At 42.5% G+C, this 24,236-nt stretch overlaps 1 protein-coding gene across 1 annotated transcript in view; it reads right to left on the bottom strand.

Annotated features, from left to right (window-relative positions):
• The window catches only part of SPRED2 (sprouty related EVH1 domain containing 2), a 59,313-nt gene that overhangs the window by 14,899 nt on the left and 20,178 nt on the right, over window positions 1–24,236 (bottom strand). Inside the window, exons 2-4 of the mRNA XM_030944401.1 lie at window positions 11,443–11,620; window positions 9,950–10,118; window positions 7,113–7,177 (exon numbers count right to left, since the gene is read on the bottom strand). Coding sequence (XP_030800261.1) covers window positions 7,113–7,177; window positions 9,950–10,118; window positions 11,443–11,620 — 412 coding nt within the window. The remainder of the gene's footprint in view (window positions 1–7,112; window positions 7,178–9,949; window positions 10,119–11,442; window positions 11,621–24,236) is intronic.

The following is a 24,236-nucleotide window of genomic DNA, read 5'->3' as shown; positions in this document are numbered from 1 at the left end:
TAAACAGCTTGACACTTCAACTCATCATATAGTTTAAGTACATTACTACACAGCCAAATTATTTTTTCAGAAGACAAACATGCAGCTAGTTGATTGCAAATGTGAAACGGTGCTACAACACACTCTGATCACAAATTCACCAGCTTGAAACTACAGCTAGAGAGGCACCAGCCAAGTCACCTTTGTACAAGGAATCCTACAGGCAGATCTCCTGGTGACCCTTTTTATCTTAAAGGTCATCCTGCAAGAAAACAACACCTTCAGTAATCTGAAGATTACTTTAATTAATGCAAGTCAGGTTATACATAACAAAAATAATAGAGTACAAAATGTAAAGAGCTGGTACACTGAAATACACCAATACATCATCCAAGCACAGGGAAAAACAAAATGGGTGTTGAGAAGGAGAAAAGGAGAGGAGGAAAGAATTAGGAGAGGAGGAGAGAAGGAAATCTCTTTTGAACTGCTGGGGCAAACTGAACAAAACTGAATACTTAACTGGTGCACAAATTACAACACAAGTTCTGGCAAGATGCAGCTATAAGGAAACTTCCACCACAGCAAAAGATCAAATTTCCGTTTCCTGCAGGATATATCCCAATCCCACTGCACAACCAACTGTGTTTGTATGTGGGAATGGTACAGAGCCAAAAAATACACTACAAAAAATGGTCTTGAGAGGAAGAATTGTGACAAGAGAAATTGCTTACCCTCAGCAAAGTAGCTCAACACATCCCAGTCACTGCTATAATTAGCTACATAAAAACTACAGAACAGTGAGCTTTAGAATATCTGATAGCAATGCAGACACTTTTTGTTTAATAACTTGTTCTTCTGATTTGTAATTCACTTAGAGTGAAACAACACCAAAGCAACGGAAATTCAGTCAATTTGGGAATTGTGTTAAAATGCCAACTTCTGATCTGAAGTAAGAAAAGCATGTTTTACCTACCAGAGAGTGACACAAAAGCAAAAAAACCCTCCTGATAAATACAATAAAGTAATACACAAATCGTGCAAGACCTTTACTCCCCCTCCTTTCTTTTAAGGAAAGCAAACAAACCTTCCAACTTTCTCCTATCTGCTCCCTTGAGCTCTTCACTTACATCTTATGAATCTGTTATATACACAAGACTAAATAGGTTTTATGTTCTGTGTACCTCCACACCATAGTAATCTTTATATATCATTCTGTCTAAATGACAGGTTATGACTAAGAGTAAGCAAGGACAATCTATAGGCTGAAGTACACAGTAATTGCCTCTGCATTTCTGAAGGACTTAAGGAAAAGAGCAGCTGCCTTTCCAGATGATACCACTGTTTCAGTGACAATAGTATTAAATTATCAGTGAGTACAGCTTGCTTGTATTAGCAGAAAGAGCAAGAAAATAAATGGGTTAATTTCCAGCACCACTTGAAAGAAACAAGAGATCCTGAAAGAAAGGGAGAAATACAACACTAGAAAATAAACCTGACAGCCAGAGAAAAAACTTTCCACTTGACCTTCCCCACTGAAAAATCTCTTTCAGCATTGGTATCCATTCCCATTGAGTGATGTGAATTTGTGTGGGCAATGTTAACCTGAAGGCAGGAAAAAACCCCAAACAGATAAAAAGCAGCTAGCCTTAAAACTGGTGGATAGTCAGGATCTTTTCAGGTTTTTGAGGGAAGGATTTGAGCCTGCTGGTTTTTCTGTGTGTGAATTTCTCTCTTCTTGGCAAGTACTTTTTTTTTCCTTTAAAATCTGAATTAGAATAGCTGTGGTTTACAATGCAAGCCCAAAATCCAGACATCAGAGGATGTGGCTAGCAGCAATGAACCCTTTGGCTGTTCACACAGAGCACAGCTGGCTGCTGGGCAGGAAGAAGAACAGAAGGCAGGCCATCATGTCCTGTCACTGCAACAATCTCCTTGTCGGTCTGCTCAGCCACACAGAGCAAACAAGGTGGATTTGCTCGAGGTGACAACCCCATCATTCCCACAGAGAGTTCTGTGCCTCCAAAATGCATTTCCCCCTTCGGCTATTTGAGGATGGCATTAAGAAAAAAGGAAACTGCAAGCTCTTGTGGGTCCTCAATCTCTGAGCTCAACTTCTGACAGAAACGCATCTCACAACTCAGTGCTGATCTACTCTCAGCAACATCATTTTCCACAGAGGGCTGGGATGACACATGCTCCAGCATCCCACAGAACTTATGAATATATTCTGAAGTGTTTGGACTGGGTTTACTGTCCACTTTAAAGAAAAAAAAAGCCACAGTTGTTCTTTAAAAGAACCATCTGAATGTGAAATGACCAAGCCAGCAAGAAAAATTAGATTTAGTGTTTATCTAGCTAATATAAATCTTCTAAATTTTAATAGTAAGGCTGTAACATGCTTGAGGCCCAGATGGGAAATTAAAGTAGACAAAAGGTTTCAAGGAAAGGCAGCAGGGATAAATCTGTTTTTTTAATTAGGAAAGCAGAAGAGATGCAAGGGGGACTGTAATGCAAACATCTGCCCCAATATGCACCGTTCTGGTGGAGAAGAGGTAATTGTGCCTGTCTCTGAAATGACTGTCAGCAGTGCCCAAGCCACATAACAAACTTCCTAACTCAAACATCCCCAAGGACAGGAATCCATGTTCTGACAAGAAAAAGGCACAAGAGGCAAAGGATTGCTCCAAACACATGACTTCGTAGTGAAAACATGAGCCTGAAGACTTCTGCTGGAAGTCCAGGAAGAAAAGCAGTGGCAGCAAGATCTGTCTGTATCACCTTAGTGAAGCAGGAGAGTATTTCCCCCTTCTTGCAGTTGGGGAACCAGGATAAGTAAGCTTTTAGCCAGGAGTCAATAAGAGAAGCAATGGATTGAGTGTGTGCACCTTGAAACATAATTCTGTTGCTCAACCAGGCACCTCTAGATCATGCCTGCTCAATCTGCCAAACACTCCAGGTCTCATACTGAACAAAAAATAGGGTTTTTAGAACAAAATTGTTTATTATATAAAATACGTGTGTTTTTAACATGCATATCACACTTATTAAGGTTGAGTTTTGCTGAGTTCTCCCTTATATTTCCCTTAAAGCTAAAGGAGATTGCAGTCATCTTAAGAGTTACAAACCAGAACAACCATGGGAGCTGCTGCTCCTCCTGCCAGTGGGTGTCTTTTCTTTAGCACTAAAGCAGGCACAAGGCTGCAGATTTATCTGGAAAACACATGAGTGGTGTTTCAGCTGAACTGGTCATAAGGTTTCAGAACAAACACCTCTGCTTTTTCAGATGAGATGCTAAAAGAGGCCATTTCAGGCACTCTGCAGACTCTGGAAGACATTGACCTTTTTTCCTTGGAATCAATTCACAATTTTAACTTCATGGTCATGTGGGATTATTATCTGTAATTTAAAGTAAAAGTATATATTAGGGGAAAAAAAATTACACAAAAACTCAATTATATGGCAAATTCCGTGGCCGAGGAATTACAGAATACATTCAGTCCATATTAAACCCCATTTCTGAAATGAATGTTAATTAAAGAAGGCTGAAGATGCAGGCTGGATGGATGAAGACAAACAGAACAATCTCAGCCTGTTGCAAGGACAGTGTTTCCCCAATGGAGACAGAACGGATGGCCAGTCTTACTCAGATTCCATCTCTTGAGAGGACGATTTATAATGCACAAGACAGAAGAAATTTATTTGCTAACATATGGAAAACATTTAAGGGCACTTTGGAGGATCTGAAACTCAACAAACACAACTACGTATTGTTAAAACTCCTAAATGCAGATTTTGTTTTAGAAATAAGCATTTTTCTACTCGAGGTTGTGACATTTAGCTCTATATACTGTTGTTTCCTGCCCTGTCAGGTATGAATTTCAGAACAGGTTGTTTGCTGTAGGTCTAAGCCACAGGAGAAGTATTTGCTGGCAAAGTCCTGTTTTTAAGGATATAACCCATGCTTCAGAAAGATGGATGGGGAGCGTTTGCCATAGGGATGGGGCAGGATATTGCTGCCCAAGTTATTATCTCAGCTCTGCAAGTTACAGTCATGGGAGGAGACAAGTCTACTGACACCCAGTGAATGCTCCCAGAGCCACAGCTGCAGATTATTCAAAACCCAAAAAAACTCCACCTTCTGATACAAGAAAATGATCCTCCACTAAGCCACGCGAGGGGACAGCCTACAGGAGAGCTCCACCTCTGGGGCAGGTGTTCTCTTTGCCATGGAAGTAACCTGCTGGATGCCTGGAAGGGCTGCAGGCTGGCTAAGGAATAAACAGAACGGATGATGCACACATGGAACCACGCACATCCCACAGAGCCATACTGGAGCTAACAGGAGCAGGGGCTTTATAGAAGCTCAGTGACAATCAACAGCCAAGAGCCTTGTCAGGGTCAGAACTTGTAAGGAATGAGGGGGCTGTTCTACAGCTGGGAGCATTATGTTGGTGCAAACATCTGTGCATGATGAAGTCGGGGTGGCCAGCCACAAAGCAGCCTCAGAAATGTGAAGTTTTAGACCCGCTGTGCTTGAACAGATTGAAACACCTTCAAGAAGAGCAGGACCTCAGGCCAAATATTTGAGGCAGCAATGCAGCAGCAATGGCTGAGATTTTCAGAGACGGGTAAATGACTGATTAAATGACTCAATCATGCAGATACTTTTGAAAATTCTGCCGCACGCAGTTAAGTTTATTCATGCATGTGTGGGAGAGGGGGAGGATTGTGAAGATTTTAATAACTACCTTAGGAAATAAAAAAGAACAAATGTACTTTCTCTTTAAAACAGAGAAAAAAACCAAACACAAAAAATCCACTGCTGTGGCTGAAAAGAGTTTACAGAAAGCTGTAGGGAAGTTTTGTGTGAAAGGATGACCAAAAGGACTACGATACACAAGTCAAAAACACATGCAAAGAAAGAATGGAACAGAAGGGTAAAAATAAAACATTTCACAGCCCTACCAACTTCTTACAGTTTTAAACTGCTCTATGCTTCAGTATGTTATTTCTGGCTTATGCAGTCTTCATACTTCACCATAACCTACCAGATAAATAGGAAGTTGAGAGCTTTGAAGAACTTAAGGACTGCAGGAAAAGGAAAGACTTCATCCCAGAAAAACAAAGGCATATTGGGGAAGGAGATGTCCCCACAGCCTTATTTTTGGAGCATGACAACACATCTACTCTGGCATGCCATCCTGACAAATATCACCATGCAAGGTCCCACCACCAGTGAGGTCCTTCTTGAACCATGGAGATCACAAAACCGTGCAGAGAGCACTGCCAGGCAGGACACAACTCACTCCCCAGATGCCAACAAGATGCCAACACTGTTGAGGTTTCCCTCCTTACTAATGCCATTAAGCAGCTTGTTCCTCCTTCTCCATCAGGCCTCCTACCCATAAACGTCTGCATAGCAGGGAGACACCTGTCACTTCCTCAGGGTCAAGTAGGAGGGAAAAAATCTCCTCCAGTTCTGGCTCTTCATTCTGAATGCAGGAATTTGATTGATTTTGATGCAGCTGGAGAAGGATTCATACAACTTTTTCTATGTAAAACACCTCCCACTTAAAGGCAACAAACTGGTGGACAGTCAGTCTTCCTCCTTGTAAAAATCATTCTTTGAGTTTAGAAATCAACACTCAGCCACAAGATTGAGACTGTGGAGAAATTCAGGAGCACTCCCAGGTGCCTGAACATCAGCCATAGGCCACTTGTCACTGCTTAAACATTGAGTATGCCAACATGTAACCCAGTGAGAGCTGGCACACACCCACCCAAGGCACATTTGGACAGTCATCCGCTTTCTGATGTGCACAGAAGAGCCACACACACATCAAGAGAGATTGTCCACCCCCAGCAGAGCACAGTTAGTCCAGCGGATTTGGGAAGAAAGCACAGTGTACAAGTAAAAGGCTATGGTTCCACCGGCGCCTCCCCGGTCTGTCCCGTCCCAGTGCCTATAAATCACTTCTGGAAGGTAGCTGGGAAGCAGCTGCTAATGATAGTTTTGCTGCAGAGTGCAGGAAGTCACCTTTTAACCCTGCCTGCTGTTGTTTGTCTCCGTGAGCGTGACAAAAGGACAGATGTGGACAACATGCCAGCCCTTGGGAAGATCCGGTCAAAACTCAGCAGGGAATCTGATGTGGTCCCATGCTGGCAAAGCGTCACGCTCAAAAAACACCTTTTGGCTTTGGATACTTCCTGGGACTCATTTTCAAGCAGCTTGATGCTTGTACTGATTTTTTCCTCCTTCATCCTAAAAATCCAGGGAAGTATCCCAATGACAATTTTGAGTTTGCTGTTGCTGCACTGAGGATTACCCACATTCCCCTTTCCTGCCATCCAGGCCCCACAGGACAAGGAGGGCATTTGTAAAATAACCAGTATATGCCCATGGGGGTTGAATTAAGGTGAGCAAGTAACTTTATTAACAAAGAAGTATACAATGTGAGCAACTTGTTTCCAGCCCATGGAATAGTGCTAATCAGTCACATTTTCACCTGACAAGTTTTTTCTACTTTTTAACTTTCCTTTTGAAGTTAGTAGCTTTAGTTTCATCAAAAATCCATAATACATTTTAGACAACACCACAAATCAACCTCCAACAGCTCACTCCTTTTTAAGACAGATGCCACACTACTTTGCCTTCTTCCACCTGAAGAACACCAGTCTGAACTTTCTACATTCCATGTACAGGTGAAACACCTTTAAAGTTTGCTTGTTTACAACAACTGTGATCCAAAACCTTATTTCCTTGAATATGTATCTGAGTGGCAGTCCCCTTGCTAACCACCTGAGTCTGCAGGGAGCTTCTCAGAGACAGAGAGAATTATTAGCAGGTGTGTGGATCACCTCTATCTAAGCCAAAAGAAATTCAAGGGTGATTATTTCTTCACTTCTAGCCGCTGACATCACCTACTCTGACATGCTTTTCACGCGGCGACAGGAGGCCAACAGGAGGCCTCACATTCTGTAGAGGATATACTTCCATCAAATAAAACACACCCAGTGTCCAAACATGATGGTGGCTGAATGCCAGCCCTGAGGCATAAAAAGAAAAACCCTTTCTAACCCGACCATGTAACCCTGAGCATAAAAGAGAAGGAGCTTGGCTGACATGTACTCACAGTGAAGACATCATCGTCGCCGACCTCGGCCTCGTTGTGAAGGGTGGACGAGGAAGTTGTAGATCCTAGAAAAAACCAAACCAACAGCTTTTTAAACACGTGACATTTCCGTGAAACTTTTTTTTTTAATCTGTTAAACATTTGGATTCTCATAGGTTTGTGTGCTGTAGATGTGCAAAAGAGTGGCTGAAATTAAGGAAGAACAACCCATCTGCTGGTAGCTGGGTTGGAGAGGTAAAATCTGAAAAAGTGTTTCTTGAAATGCAACTGTGTGGCTGCCAATGCTAATTAACAATGATAAAAATAGCAGTTACCATTTCCAATTACAGAAGACTATTTTCTGAAGAATGGTAAAGCTATGTACTAATCAGCACTCCAGGCTGATTCTCAGCTGTCAAGAAATCACATATGAGTTTTTCTTCACTTACTCCCTAAATGTGGGGCGGAGGGGAGGGAGAAATAACCTATAATTTAAAATAAAATGAACCTCACTTTCACAATGGAGAGTTAGATTGGATTTTTTTTTCCTTTTCATTTTAGAAGTTTTTATATACTCTAAAGGTCTTCTCTATTATCACCTGCTTCTCAAAGAATCACCTTGCCCCACGCAAGCAAAGTATCTGAAAGGAGTTGATATGTGTAAAACCACAGACAAGAGAAAAATACTGGGGTGCAATTTTCATTAGGAATATTAGACAATCTTCTGGAAAAGTAGGGAAACATATCAAAAGATCTCCTCACTCCACAGGTGTTCCTGCAGAGCTGCTCGAGAGCCTGGTGAGCACCCAGATCACAGAACAGTCTCAAGGTAGGGGGTGCTCACCACTGCTGCACTTGACACCAAATTTATGCTGTACCTAAAAAGGAGTGACTACTCTGCCTACACTCAATCAAGACCCCAGACCCCCTTCCTGGCTGGCTTCATCTATCCTAGGTCTGCCAAGGAGGGTGGGTACAGCCAGAGGATCTGCTGGGGAGAGAACCCTCAAGTCAAATGTCTACTCTTTTGAAGCCCACTGCTAGACTGAATTATGCCCACATCACATCCCTGACCAACACAGTACAACGACTTGTACCGCCTTCATTCTGGAAATTTGTTAAAATAATGTGTTTTATATAATGCTATTGGCACCAGCCTTGGCTACTCTCAGTTGCATCATCACGAATATGTGCAGAGCTAAGTGTGAAAGCCCACTTAAAACACTGAGTAATGGGGAAACATTTGTGCCATTTGCTACATTAGCTTTAAAATTAAAAAAATCTGAAGCTCTATGGAGCTGCATAGGGTTCTTGTACCTGTGCCCCAAACTTCGGATGCTACAGGGAATGAACTGTTGGTTAAATATTCACAATAAAGCAGTGATTACATGATGTTAAGTTCTGAATGCACACTTAGTTGTGCTTAATATTACCCTCTGAATTTGATCAAGTAAGTGAACAAAAAATGAATGGTAAATTAAATCTACTGCCCAACACTGTGTGTGCAAGAACAAATTATTGTTTTTCATTCAGAAAGCCTTATTTGGAAGTTAATGAGGAACACATTCATGAGGATCAGCCTGTACTGTTAATGGGATAAATATAGATTTGCTGATTTTGAAGTATCTGAGATACAGCAGAACTTGATTTTAAATACCCCCACTGTAAAATGGATCAAGAAGAGCAAAACAGGAGATGCCAACTACTGGCATCTTCAAAACACTACTCAATACATTTGAGTTATTATCTCCTTGAAACTTTGCACAATCCCATGCCACTTTCATAAAACATCCCTTTTATGACTCAAAATGCTTCACAGTTTTAACAAGAAGAAGAAAGAAGCAAATCTACCTGTAACTTCTTGATGTTAATGGCATAGAAAAAAGCAAATTTCTGAGACCATCCTTCCTCTCACTGATGAGGTATTTACCAGCAAGGAGCCCTGGGGGATTAATTCTCTTCCAATATCTACCATGTTCGTGTTAAAGCAAGGACAGGACATCCAGAAAATGAAGCTGTCTTATGGAGCTAATGCCCTCAAAAAGAATACACATCTGTACATACATCTGAGTTAGTATCCTCAGAAAATGTACCATCTGTATATAAAAATATCCTGGTGACACTGGAAGAGAAGGCAAAAGGCTTTGGACTACTAAGTCCCTACATAAAGTAGTATGGCTAAAAAAAAAGATCAAGAAAAAAATGCATGAAGAATCAAATTTCATTAAAATAAAGTACAATTGAATTATAGCTGTATTGTGATTGCCTGATTGCAATGAAATGTGAAAAGGAAAAATTTATGACAACTTCAAAGCACAGACAATTCAAACGCATTTTTTACAGAATTAAAAAAACAACACCCAGAAACACAACAAAGTCTTCAAGAACTACCATTCAGCTAAGAGGATGCAGACAAAACTAATTACTGCAAAATAAAACCAAAACCAAACTAAGTTTTATTGAACTCCAGGCAGGAATTTAACAAAGATTCAGTAAGATGAGATTTGACTGCAAATAAAGAGCCTGGGCTGTCTGAGTTGCCATCACTAGCGTGAAACCCAAGCCTATCAAAAAAAGCAGTAACAACAAACTTGATGATAAATAACAGGGAGAAGTCTGGACAGACAGGATTGAAAAATACTTGACTGAAACACCTTATCTCTTCTAAGGGATGAGAAAACTCAATTCCTAAAAGCTGGGGCTTGCTTACTGTAGGATAAGGCTCCAGCTGCACTTGAACACGTGCACAAGAGACCTCCAAGCCCAAAAGTTGATTTTGAACACCTCCCTCTTTCCAACTCCCTGACTCAAAGCCCCTGCCCACTCTTCCAAGGGTGCAGTGTCCACCCCCACACTACCTTCAATGAGGTCCTCGATGGCTTTCCTCACTCCTCTGTCGAAGGCTCGAGCGTCAGCGGGGCTTTGAAAGGTGAGCCCAAACTTTCTGTTGTCAACTTTCCAGTGGTGGAAGGTGGGGTTTGCCTTTGTGTACACCAGGTCCTTCTTCACAAAGCACTCCAGCACCACCTGGGAGGGCATGAGCCCCAAAAGAGGAGCAAAGTCACTTTTCCCACCCCAAGGATACAGCCAGCATCATCTCAGGCTGGACCCAAAAAGCCAGCCAAGTCATGCCTCACATAGGGGAACATCCTTCCCTACCAAATCATGACTAATAAACACCAGACACGGTAATTGTTCTCAAAACTATTGCACATCCATCTTTTGCTTACTCTTTGAGTAGGCACTCACTCCCTACCCCAGGAGCATGGTTTGCACCCAGTGTGGCACAGGTTAAGCTAGCAGGGGGCTCAGGAGAAAGGAGAACCTCTTCCCTCAATAGTTTTACTAAACAGAAATTTTATCCACCATTTAGGAGATGCTGCAACACTCCCCTCACTGTTTTTAAATTGTTCACCCCCAGCCAGACACTCATGTCAAGTTCTGCTGTGCCAAAAACCATCTCTAGTGTGATGCTCAGGGACAACAGGAATGGCTTGTCATGTCTTACTCCACCCCTCAAAACCATAAGCATGGCTCCCAAATAATGTCAAAAAAAGCATCCTAGGCAAAACAACATTGCAAAAGACAAACCATAATTGAAACAGCTTTAAAACACCAGTCTTTTTGAAAGCAAGATCATTTCTGACTCAAATAATGCATTTTTTGAGCCTGTGCAGGAAGTGCTGCTTTCAAGCTAGACCCTATCTTCACAGGAGTGCATTTCAGAAGAATCAAATACATAAAAACAAGATAACAAACAATAACATTTCAAGTGGCCCCTGGAAATCAGGAAAGGGCTTTATTAATTTGATTTGTGCAGGGATACAAGAGAGCTCCTTTTTAGATAAACAGCTACCAGGAGAAACTGAGTGTGTCAATTCATAAGAGACAACTTGTCTTCATATTCTCACTCAGCTTGTTCAAACCTTGAACAGCACGCAGCATAAATAATTCATGGCCCTTTTAAAAGGCTTGCACTGCATTACTCAGTGCAATGTGACTGGCTTCATGGGCTCTTTACACTTCAATTCACTTCTCACTTACCCCCGCACTAGGTCTAAGAAAAAAAAGAAAAAAACACAGGCCCTCTTTCATTCAAAGGGGATCTTTGCATGTGTATGTCAAAAATTTACCTGCTCCTTCCAGGTAGCATCACACCACTTAAAGCAAAAGATGGCAATTCTAGATGAGGATTGGGTTTGTTTTGTCCAATCCAGTATTATTTCCACATGCCTGTTTTTTTATATATTTAAAAAAGAAAAAAACAAAACTTGCACAAGAATACAATACCAATAGATTTGAGATAATTCTCATTATAAGAGCAGACAGAAGTTGAATTAGGGTCTATTACCAGTTTGTCTTTCTGCCTTTCACCATGGATTAGAAATCCACTTCTTCCATTGCCCTCCGGGTACGTGACCTTGCAGACGCCAACTCTACTGAGACCGCCTCCTTCTTGCGGCAACCATCCCCCACTGGAGTCATCTCGGGTCATAACCACAGCTTTGACTCGCACAATATAGCTGTCACTGCAATGGCAACAAAACAAAAACAGAACCTTTGTGAGCATCACAGTCGCATCGCAGCAGTTCTTCTTGAGGGTGGTATTTGGATGGCGCTGCACTGACCCCAACAGAGAGTTTCTGCCCAGGATAGAAGACCACCTCAGTCATGGATGGCCTGGACAGCCATTGTAGGAGAGAGACCCACCAAACCTCAAGGAATGAGCCTCCAGATGTCAACACACAGATCAAGCAACGTGTGATCCCTGACACTCTCTGCCTCCTGCAGCCAGGGACAGGGATCAAGAGAGTGGGGTGACCCAGGCCCAAAGCCAACTCCAACACTGGGGCATCAGGTCTCCAAAGTGCTGGAAGAACACATGGAGCTCAAAAAACCCACAAACAAAGTGTTTCAAGGTTTCTGTGATCCAATTTGTGAAGTGGGCTTTGGAAGATGACACTCAAATTCCTCCACGTCTATGACAGTTTTATGGGGAAAACCTCACAAATGTGGCTCCAGCTGGCACCTCAGATGAAAAGAGATGGGAACCAGCTCAGCTCAGGTCATCAGGACCATACCATGCCCTAAAACAGTCTCACCGGCATTTCACAGGGCTTTGAAAGGCGGAGCTTCCTAACCTCACAAGAAACTATTCTGGAAGCACCTAAGATCGGGGGATAATCCAGATGCCCACCACAAAGGTTTAGAAGAGCCCCCACAGTGGGAGACTCCAGGCCTCCCCTGTACCCCTTCCACAAAGCAGCTGCTCCATCATCCACTGGGGACATCACCAAAGTCATTTAGAAGCAGAGAAGCCCCTACAGAAATTAAGCAAAATGCTGCATGGAGCATGCAACAGACTGCAAGCAAAGACGGGCTGTTCCCAGCACAGAGCTGCTGGGAAACACCCAAAGGAGCTTTTCTGTCCTCGTGCCGCCTATCGCACGCTGGACATGGATTGACACAGGGATGCCGAAGGCTGTGACACCTTCACAGGAAGGTCACCACGCTGGGCTTGGATGGCAGCCATGCACGACCATGGCGCCCGCAGCTGCAGAGCTGCTGAGGCACCCAAAGGTGCCCACAAAGCTGCTGCAGGCCACTCAAACCTGGGAACATCAACAGGGATGAGAAAAAGGGACATGCCCATGGACTGTCCATCTCCAGGCCACCAGCTGACCTCACCAAGAGAAGGAAGATCAACAAACAGAGGGCTCCAAGAGGCGGCCTTTCAAAATGACTGGTGCTATCCTTTATGGAGAGAAACTCCTCCCTGTATCCAGGTATTTTCCCAGCATCCCGTACAGCATGACAAGCAGTAGTAGCTTTCTTCATCCTGCACCAGGTAAAACTGCCTCATTTTCAGACTGTTTTTGCAGCAGTTCAGGTGCTAACACTTTAACTCCAAGCCTCCCTTTCTTTAACACAATCAGATCTAAGCATCTAAGCAGCTTCATGGATCCTGCCTGAAAGCAGTTTGAGGACAAACAAGGGAAGCAGTGAGCATCTTCTGGGACCAGCTTATCTCTTCTGATCTCACAAAACACATGCTGCAATTTTCTTTTCATAGCCTTTATTTTATGGATATGCCAACTTTCTCACTGGACCTATGCAATGACAGTGGTGCACAGATGCTAGAAGTTCATCCCCTGCTGCCCTGAGTACTTTGCAATGGCTGACAAAAAGCTTTCCAATCTGATACATAACCACAGATGACACACACAAGGTATTCACAGAGCTGAAAAACTATGTTTTTAGGAGTATTTTTGCTCGAGTCCTTATAGCAGCTTCCTGGTACAGTAAACAGGGCAAGTGTGTCTATAAACTGAATCAGTTACCTTTTTATTTTTTAACGAAAACATGTTTCTAGATTTTACAGTGGCAAGTTTAATCTCCTGACTTCCTGATACTCAGAAATAACCAAAATACTTCAGCTAATTTCCTACTGTGCAAAAATTGAGCTGCTTCCATCCAAGACAGTTTTCGTTTTCTTCTTTGTACCTTTCCCATATGGTCTATAAGGATTAACAATTAGCAGATTAAGTACAAAGAAAGCCAACTATACATTTCTACATCTTTCTACTATTCCCCAAGGATCCTTTCTGGACTTATTTTTAGCTCTCTTCTGAAGTCAGAGCCGCTCAGTACGACCTTCCCTTCTATCCTCCCACAAAAGTCATCCACAGAAACTGCTGCTTCTCCTTCCACACTTGAAAATTGCCACTAGCATTATAGCTTCCTGCAGGATTTACCATTCACTTTTATGGCAGCAGTAGGAGCCTTTGGCTGTCCCAAAAGTAATGTTGCCTTCAGTTACTTCGCTGCAGAAATTGTCCACTTAAAGGAAAATTAAACAAGAAGCAGCTACTCAGTACTTTGTGATTCCTGACAGTTATTCACACATTTCCATCACCCCTCAGTGAATTCTATAAGCTTATAATTATATCTGAGTATTACTGGATACCTACACTTTAAATTTAGATGCCATGACTATCCCTGCCCATTACAATGACAATCTGGTGGGGCACAGAGCCACATGGTTTTCCTCTTCATATCCACAACTATCCATGACCTATGGCCCTCACAAACCCTGCCACCACATGCCGAGAAAACACCATTTAAATTGTGTTCTTTCCATCCTGAAGACCAACCTCCCTAAATATAATAAGCCAGAAATTATAGTTTCCATCCCCTTACCCCTGCAAGGTGACCTCTGTTCCCCTATTAGAGAAGAGCCTTGTCCAGCAGAAGGGTTCACCTTTGGCAGGAGCTCTGGCTCCATTAACATAATCCCTTGGCACACGTTCCTGCACCATCAAAAGTCACCAGTGACGCTGGGCTCCCTGCAGAGCCCCATCCCCACTCCTGCTCTGCTCCAGCCACAGCCACATTTCCCAGAGCGCAACCTGTGCTAAGGGACTTGGAAAAAAAGAAAGAAAAGATACAAGGAAAGTATGTGGTTAAGAGTTCTGAGGGCTTGACGTCTTGGTTTAATTACTGGATTAGGACTCAGAAGCTGCACGTTGAATTTTCAAGGCTACACACAGCTTCCTCCAGTCTTCTATGTCTAAATCCTGCCTGCTGTTTCCATCCACAAGCCTAGAATAGGCAATGCTTCTTTCCCTCATGCCAGTGTTGATAAATACTTGGGAGGTACTCAAATATTTCAGTTCCATATAAGGATCTTGCTTCCTTAGTGTAAAAGCTGTTTATTTTCTTTGCTATTTCATTTTACGCGACTGCATCAAGGCTCTGCTGGCTGGTTCCAAGTATTCCAAATCCTGAGGAGCAAAGGAGCGATCTGCAAATCCCATGTGTGTGCCGCTGATGAAACCTTGGCGCACTGGAGTAGCAGAACAACCACATTCAAGCCATCCATCTACATTTTTATCATGGTAACTGCAATTTGACTCTTTCATAAGAAATGGTTAATGAGGTACATGAAAATATTTGGTCCATTACAATTAATGAGGTACCGATAGCTAAAAATGAAACAATCAGAGAAAACCCCACAGTAGCCTTAGTTTCTCTTGTTTTATTGGATGGTTGAAACTTTTAAGACTGCTCTAATTGTTGGCTTTATGGCCTACGTGCTATGTTTTTCATTCAAACTATTCTTAATTATGCTCTTAAATGCTACCTTAACCCTACAGATTTGTCCTCACCAGCCTTAAAAGCTTGGGAAGAAAGCATCAGAAGGGATTACCCAGCTGCATGGCAGCCAGCCAGCATGTTCCAGGGCTGCTCCAGGTTGTCTGCCTGCCCCACCCTGAGTAAAAAAAAAAAAAAAAACAGAATGAACTTGGGGAGTAAAGGTAGTGTTGAAAACATGTGCTGTTTTTATTGGAAGGAAAAGAGAATGCTTTAAAAATTATAGCTCGTGGGTATGCATATATATCTACAGAAGTAAAATAGTGTGCACATGTATAATAGCTCTTCCGGAGGACACAGAATTTTCCTAAACAAGAAGTGACTGAATATGACCTCTATCATCACTGAACCCTGGTTTCCCTATCTACAGTCCAACTCACAAAGCATTTGTGTGTCTAAGAGACAGGTGACACTTGAGACTGATGGAAGTGCTGTCTCCCACCATGTACACATGGGGCTGCCATCATCCTGCGCTCTCAGACATAAACCACATCACCTCCAGCAACACTAATGAGGGACAAAGCCATGAGCCCCTTGTGTGGCCACTGAGGGCTAATGGCAGCAATCCTGCATCCAGGAGTAAACAACAAACAATTCACTCCTTAGTTAAGGTTTAATTTCACCCCTGTCTTTGTAAAAGGAGTGTCAAAGTAGACAACTCCCTTCCACCAGCTGCTCTTCTTCTCCATTTTGCTTCCAAAGCAGCAACTGCAGATACCATTGGAGATGTCTAAAAATCCCAAGGAGGAAGGAAAACGTAGTCCAATCCATCACATTTACTACTTTTTTTTTTGAGTCATATTTAGTATCTAAAACACTTCCCCGACACCTTCCATAATTCAGTCATATTCTTCCCTCTAGCCAAGCTACTTGACCAAAATATAAGATTATAAACTTCCAGAATATTGCTGCCATAAGGGACTTTGACATTTTCCTCCCTTTCCAACTCCACACCTTGCAGGGCCAGGAGAGATCGAGGTCTCAGAAAAAAAGCTATTTGCCCATAATGGGTTTCAACATTACGGACTACTGTCTTTTAATCCATGCATTGATATTCCCAGATCCCAGGTTTCAGGGAAGAGCCCTAAAGGACAGCAGGAGGCTGCTAATGCAACAGCAGCGGAGGTCAGGCACACAAACACAATTTAAACGATTTGGATCACAACAAATGTAATTTTATGATTACTAGGGCATAACCTGTCTCTGGCTGATCTGGATATATTTCACAGTGCCAGGTGTTTTCCCTGCCTCAGCAGCTCCAACAGCTGGAGTTAAAGCCACCATATTCTGCCCAGGTGATTGCTGCAAGTTGTATTGTGAGGCTTCTCTCTGCAGTTCATCCCACAGCCAGAAAGCAGCGACATTAAAAGCTGCTATTTTTGGAGTCCCACTTCCTTGATCTGTTGGTCGGTTCGTGAAGCTTCTTGCAAATGTGACATATCTGCAAATTATAACCAGCATTTTCTTCTTCAAATCCTAACTTAGCAATTTGTTTGAAAGCAAACTTCTGAGAGTATGCAGCTATAGCAAATTAAGTTGATATTTCCATACAATTTAAATTTCCTGCAGGTTTGAAACTTTTTCATTAAGTATCAAAACCACTACATATCACCAAGAAAAAAGACATCTGTGTCCCTCTGGCCAGATCAAATGCTAGAATGGAATCTGAAGAAAACCATGGAAAATCTCCCAAAAGTTTTTCTTGCCCTCACCTCTGCATCACACCAGGAACAAAGAATCTCTGTGCCTGTAACCCAACTCCTGTATAACCAATTTGCAACCTGTATTTTTCTGTTTTTCCAATCAAACACCATCAGACTAAAAGGGCACCTAGGAAATTTTAGTTTCCCCACAGTCAGAGTAAATACAAACAATTCAGTCTCCACATTCCTTGCTCCAGAGATGCTGGCAGAGCCTAGAGAAGCCCCAAAGGCAAAATGAAGAGGGGTCAGGTCTCCACAGCCAGTGCTCGGCAAGCCTGGGTTTGCTTCCAGCACTGCGGCGCATCCAAAAATCCTCCATAGGAAAAACTAATAGCAGTTTTGTTTGGTCTGTTGTTGTTTTGTTGGTTTTTTTCCCAGAAGAAAAAGGACTTCTCAAAAAACCAAGACACCTGCAACAACCCAGCCGCCCGCCTCCACATCTCCCTTAAATGCCGAGGCAGTGAGGAACAAAGGAACCCTTTCACCAAAACGTTTGTTCAACATTTAAGGCTGATTTTATTGAGTTTACGAGAAACAGCTCTATCCTAACTAGCTCAAATGGGATTTCATAATCCCGTAATTAGTTCAGATCCTTCCAGGAAGTATAGGAAAACTCATTCCTGAAATACATACATACATTTTATATATATATATATATATAAATATATAATTTTTTTCCCAAAAGTATACACACTATGTGGTCCTGGATGGACTAAATCCATTTTTTTTGGCCAGCATAACATCCTTTCCTGCGCCAGACTTGCCCAGTGATCCTCACAAAGTGCTATACACATGGGCAAAACATCAAATGAACTGGAAGCAGCTTTTTATTGAAAAAAGCTGGCTTACAAGCATGCTGATAGGCAAGCAAAGATACTGATGCAGCTCTAGGTCTTTCCCCAGAAAAGGGACAAATTGTGTGTATTACACACACAATTTTGAATTAAAATGACATTTTAACAGCATTGGGGCAGATTAACTTATGACTTGTGTCTGTATTGAAGCATTTATGTAACATTGCTGAAACTGTGTTAGAACTATCAAAAGTCACAGCAAATGTTGTTACAAAACTACCCAAAACAATATTTGATTTTTTTTCCCTAAATAGCAGCCATGACATCACTGGGACATGCATACTAATGACAGAACTTTTAATGACCAACCATTCAGTGAAATCTCTTAAAAAAACTTCCCTCAAATTTGTTGAATGGGTCAATTTTACAATAAATGGTTAGAGGTGCACATAGTAGCATGTCCTGAAAAGCTAAAAAGGGCAGCACTAATACATTTGAATAATTTGCCCTGCACCTCATCTGCAGTACAGGCAAGAGCTGCAGCCTCAAGTCCTCCTATTTTCCAGGAAAAATATTAACAAATTACAAGGAAGCTAATTAGCACTATCACTTACAGTAATGAGTAATAAATTGTTGTTGCATGACAGATGGTATTTGTTTTCTACCACGTTTAAGATAGCAAAAATCACATAAAAGTTTAGCCAGCCAAATAGGTAGACTCGTAAGACCTGCATCCTGAATTGATTCTTCCACCTAAAAAAAAAAACAAATCACAACCATGTTCTACCCTAATTTTTTTCCTAACATAAACTGACTACAAGCACTCCGTTACTGCTATCCTATGTGAGCTAATGAACAGTGATACTTAGCAAAAACCCCAAAAAACTGACAACCACAGAAACTGCATTCTATAAAAAATGATTATGTCTGCAGACATATACAGAGTATTCCTTTAAACTCAAAGTTTACAAAAAAAAAAGAAAAAAAAATCACTCACCCAAAGGAAGTTGAATTTTCCCCCACGCTCCTCCATTTTGATCAGTGCAGACTACAACTATATTTACTCCTCTGTAAACATCCTCAATGACATGTATGTTATAACTATGAAGAGCGGATAATATTTTGCAAATATTAAAAAAGTAAAATAATTCTGTGACTCAGTTCCAGCTGAGTCTGTATCAGAGGAGGGGTGAGGGAGTAAGCAGGATAACTGCAGTCTAAATCTAAAGGGTTTTCATCTTTTGCCAGATAAATGAACATAAAAAAGAAAAGAAGACATTCTTGGCTATATCAAAACCAGCATGCACATTGGTTTTGCCCTCAACCTTTTTTTATAAATCCCCTACTGCATCAAATGTCCATGAAGAGGGACATCAAGGGAAGCAGCTTCCCAGGCAGCATCTATTTTTCCTACTGGAATTTAAAGAAAGGGTGAATATTAAACCATTAGTTCTGAAAAAAAAATTGATATGTAACCATAAATGAAAGGCTGTGTTTCACAGAAGAACTCATACACATTCACTAATAAATTATATGCTGATTTAGACAACATTCAGAAGGGCTGTGGGGGCAGGCGGAGGAAAAAGAACCCCAGGAGTAAAAAATATGGAATTATACGCAGCCAGAGCACACTTACCTGCTGGGGGATGCCATTTCCTCTGCATTTTAAACCTTTACTGCTCTGTTTTAGCACCATTGCCACCACCAGCCTCCCTGTCTGCTCCGGTTACCCGGTGTCCCAGCTGGCTGCTGCCGGGCGGGCAGGCGGCTTCCCCCCATTGGTGATTCAGTCTCCTAGAGGGATGTGCTGCATTGTGCGGGGTGAGTCATCCCAGAGGTATTCTGCACATTACAGCCCCAGCCGGGCCATTACTCATTCGCAATATCCTCCCGGCTCGGAAGAGAACATCGACCAAAGATCCTTGTTTCCCCACCCCGGTTATAGGCTGGGAAAAAATAAAATAATTACAATACAACTACCATAAAGTCATGATGGGGGTGTTTAGCAGCAGCTGATGGGGCAAACGTGTTGGTGAGAGGCTGCCCAGCACAGCACCCATGCACACAGGGCTGCAAACAGGTCCAAAGTTGAATGCAGGTGTCATTTCCTCTGGTAGCCTGTCAGCACTTTATTCCCAAAAGCTGCCAACACAGCGCTGGGACCAAGGGTCCAAACAACTCAGAAGGCTTGAAGGAAGCACTCAGCCTTCCAATACGTCTGCCTCCACCACAACTTTTAATGGGGTTTTAAATACTTCCAGTAGGCAACGAGTTGGTATCTCTAATTATCAGCTACAGATCCTCATATACCCCATCTCTGCTGGCAGCCCACATAACTTTAGTGCCAACAGCAGCATCCCTGCACACGAGCTTTGTTTTGGACACTGTGTCTTAAACACTCCCTTGCTGCTCAGGAACCTTCACAACTGCTGGAGCCTCTCGCTCAGCCAGGGTGTTGTGTATGCCCTCACAAGTGCTATGATGATCCCTAACGCCCTCTCATTAAAGCAGAAATGTTGCTCAAGAAATGCCTCAGCACTGATAACAAGAATAAAAATTTTGACACTACAGCTCTGAAAGCAGCTTCTAAAAATACCTGCCCAGTTTCTGAACTAATCTGTGCTGATGATTAGGCAGGAGGGGAGAAGAAAGCTAACTAAGTGTTTCCAGGATCATCTGCTTCTGTCTGCCTTAAATCCAAATGGCTTTAACCCTGATTTGGGACAAAAATCCCTTTTTCCCCAGGGTGGAGAATGGTGACTGAGGTGATGCTGCCTGCAATCATCCTTCAGAGGAAAGCTGCATCCCCACTTTACAGAAACTGACAACCTAAAATCACAGGTACTTCTGAAAACTTAATGTGTGGACCATAGAAATGTTGAACTAAGGACCAATGAGGTTTGAACCCATCTTCAGTGAGCAGACACCAGGCCACATGGAGGATGCTGGGACATCAGAGGGGGTTGGACTAGATGGCCTTTAAAGGTCTCTTCCCATACAAACCATTTTGATTCTATGACATTCCGACATTTGCTCACTGCCTCTCTCCAGCACCCAGTGAGCACATGTGCAGGTGCAGCTGCAGGCACCTATTTGCAGCTTGGCTGGATTTTGTCATGACAATGGAATCAAGCTAGAGTCCAAAGTCGTGATGAAGACAACAAGCAGCATGAGAAGTTTGTTACAGTGGTATCAACAGACAGCTGCATTTACTGAATTTCAATATACAACTTTAAAAGATCTTTTAGCTTACAGGCCAGAGAATAGTCTGTCTTAGTAGAAGTGCATTTGCAACCAATGGGTTAACTCATTAGTCAGAGTATCATGCTATGCAAGTAATTAAAAATAATAGATGGGGCTTTTTTTTAGATCTTAATTGCACATCCCCAGTCCACGTCTCATCCTATCCAGATGTGCCAGAATCTGCCACCTCACTTTCCTCTTCAAGCTCTGCAGCAACACTGCTTTTACCTTCAAATGCTTAATGCAGCACCATCAGCTCAATTCTCATCCGTCTCCAGCAAGAACTCAGCACACAAGCCCAAAGCAACATCAGCCAGAAAAATTCAAGAAAGCTGCCTGGCACTTTTTGTTGCCAGTCCAGTTTCTAAAGCTTTTCTCCCAAGGGATGGGGGAAGATGAAATTAGCCTCCCTGTGTAAGACAAAACTATCCTTGAATAAGCTATGTTGTAATCATGTTTTTGAAACAACATCCTGAGCAGTTACATCTCCCCAAGCTTTCCTGTTTTCTTGCCTTCCTACTGGTCTGCAGGCCATCTTGCCCCTGGTCCTAAAAACTCAAGGGTCAGCACACAGAGCAACCTGGGACCATCAGAAGGTTCTTACAGATGAGCAACATCAACAAACAGTTCCAGTATGACAAATTACAAAGAAAAGCCACCACACTGTACAGGTACCACAATCTCACAGTTGCTGTGGGGCAGGTCTCAGCTGATGGGGCTGGGTTGAACCACCACCTGGGTAATCTCTGAAAAGCTGCTGCTCTGCCCAGGGTCAGGAGCAGGTGGGGACAAACACTGCATGTGAAAATGCAAGAGAGAAAAAAGCTCTCTTTTACAAATGTTACAGAATGCTGAATCCATAGGGATGGAAATAATGCCCTCACCTCTTGTGTACATCCAGAAGCTGCTGCATCAGTCAAGAAGAGACACCAACTCACTCAGCTGGCTTCAAGCCCTGCTCCCAAGGGTTTTCTCCAAAAGGAAGTAGATATCAACTCCCTGGATCAGCAGCAACTGAATCACTCACTGGTTGGGTTCTCACCTTTGCACATGTTCATTAACCTTAAGGTTAAGCTAACAAACCTCAGCTCCAAGACTGGCAATGCTGCTGCCCTTTTAAAAAAAATTATAATTAAAATAATTATTATTTTTTCCCTTAAATACTGCCCAGTCCAGTAGATTGCACACCCAACCCTACTAGTTCAGTGCTACAGTGAAACGTCCTCAAAAGCCTTCCTGCAACTCCTAGTGTGGACCAGTGAGTGGCTGTGCCAACACATGAACATCTTTCCCCATTTCCCAGCAAAATTCATGCTACTACAGGGTTCTGCTGTTAGAAATTTAAAGTGAACACTGCACCTGGAGAGCCAGCAAGGTGGTGGATGCGTCTTTTGCTGCCTGCCAGCCAACCGCAAGCTCAGTTCAAAGAGCCGAGACAGTGGCTGGAGCAAGAGGAGCCCATTTTCGCTGTAGCTGCTGGAGTACTTGTGGTGAAGAGAATGAAATTCAGTCACCTTGTTAACAGCAGTCATGTCAATGGGCTGAACTTCTGCAGCAAAACATTAACAGAGCACCCGGGACCAGGCCCTGGCAATTGTGAACTGGGCACCAAGATGCCTCAGCACACAATTCCAGTGCAGGGTGAGGTGTCTGAGTATCTGCAGGGCCAGGTCCATTTTGGGAATACTGAAACTTGTCATGCCTCACCCTCTGGGAACACCAGGCAACCTACCTTAAGTGTAGTATTCAAGATTAACCACAGCAATATTGCCTGAACACTGCTTGCTGTGCCTTGTAAGAGGTAAAGAAGGTGACTTTTCACCAATTTTGCTTAAATAAAAAAACTAACAAAACCCAAAATAGAACAAACAAAAAAACCCCCAAACAATCAAATGCCCTCCAAACAAACAACAAGCCCTAACAAAAGACTTCATACACGGTCAGTGTAGTTTTATGCCCAGCACTTGAGAGACACCCACTGCACTTATGCTGTCCCTGCTGTCCACAAAGCTGTCCTAAATACCGGGATCATTAAACTGTATTGTAGGGAAAAGCAGGAAGTATGGCAAAAATAGGAAAAAGAGCACAAAAGTAGATCCTTAGGAAGGACTTCAGACATTTTATGATATGCTTTAGGCTGCTGAAGATTACAGGAGCACTGAAATGTTCCTCCCTACATATCATTACCATGTTTTCCCTATTTTGAATGTCATTCTCATAGATGAATGGACCTTTGTACATATGTATGACAACAAAAAAATGACCCCAGCATAGATGGGTATTTCCAGCCAGGATCTGGGTGGAGGCCATATGGACTTCATTTTCCTGCAGACAGATCAAAGGAAAGCGCCAAGAGCATCTTACAGGACTCCACATAAACATCCATGACCAGAAAAGAGGTTACACAAATGACATGCACCGAGCTCCTCCACGCCGGAAAAGCCTCATGCGCTTTTCTTCTAATTAAACCCTTCCTCCACAGCTCCTAATTGATAGCTGGACACACAGCTGTAATGTACTCCAGGAAATCTAACCCTGTACTTTGCCTTACTTGTGTGACATGGCCTCAGTCATCACAGGGCACATGGCAAACTTTCATTTTCTTGATAGGAAACTGGTTTAAAAAACAAGCTACTGAAAAACCAAGGCCTCGCTCCTCCCCTTTATTTTGCACTTTAATACTTAGCTCAAAGTAGAGGTACTTAAGTGTGAGTCTTTTAACCACTGCATCTGTGCTTTCCTTTTCTTTAGGAGAAACTTTTTTTACCATACGAGTACTCTGACTAATTATGCACATCCTAAACCAGATATATAATTTTGTGTCGTCTCCAATTTCTTCCCTCTAGATTTCAAATAATCTTTACTGCTCTCTGAGGGCTGGCACTATCTCCTGGAAAGCCCCACATCACAACTCAATATTCGATGGTAAAACCACCAGCAAATCAAGAGACATTCACCAGGATATGACAATCTTTATCCACCTACATTCCCAAAATCACTGAAAACTCTAGTAAAACTGTGCTGACCAGCTCCAGCTTCACACTCTCCAATCTGATGTTGACTGTGCTTCCTGTCAGCCAGCTCCCTGTTTTGCCAGGGACTGACTTGAACTAACTGGCTTAAGTATTCAAGATCACTCTGTTTCTCTGTCAGTGTTAGTAAAACATTATCTTGCCCTTACAATGTACCTTGTCCAGCTCTTCTTTTCAGTGCTCCTGGGAACAAGCTGCTGTTTTATAGACTTACAGGAA

Source organism: Camarhynchus parvulus, chromosome 3, assembly GCF_901933205.1.
Source record: "Camarhynchus parvulus chromosome 3, STF_HiC, whole genome shotgun sequence".
Lineage (NCBI taxonomy): Eukaryota > Metazoa > Chordata > Aves > Passeriformes > Thraupidae > Camarhynchus > Camarhynchus parvulus.
Note: the sequence above shows the minus strand (reverse complement) of the source record. Positions and strands in the feature narration are given on the sequence as shown.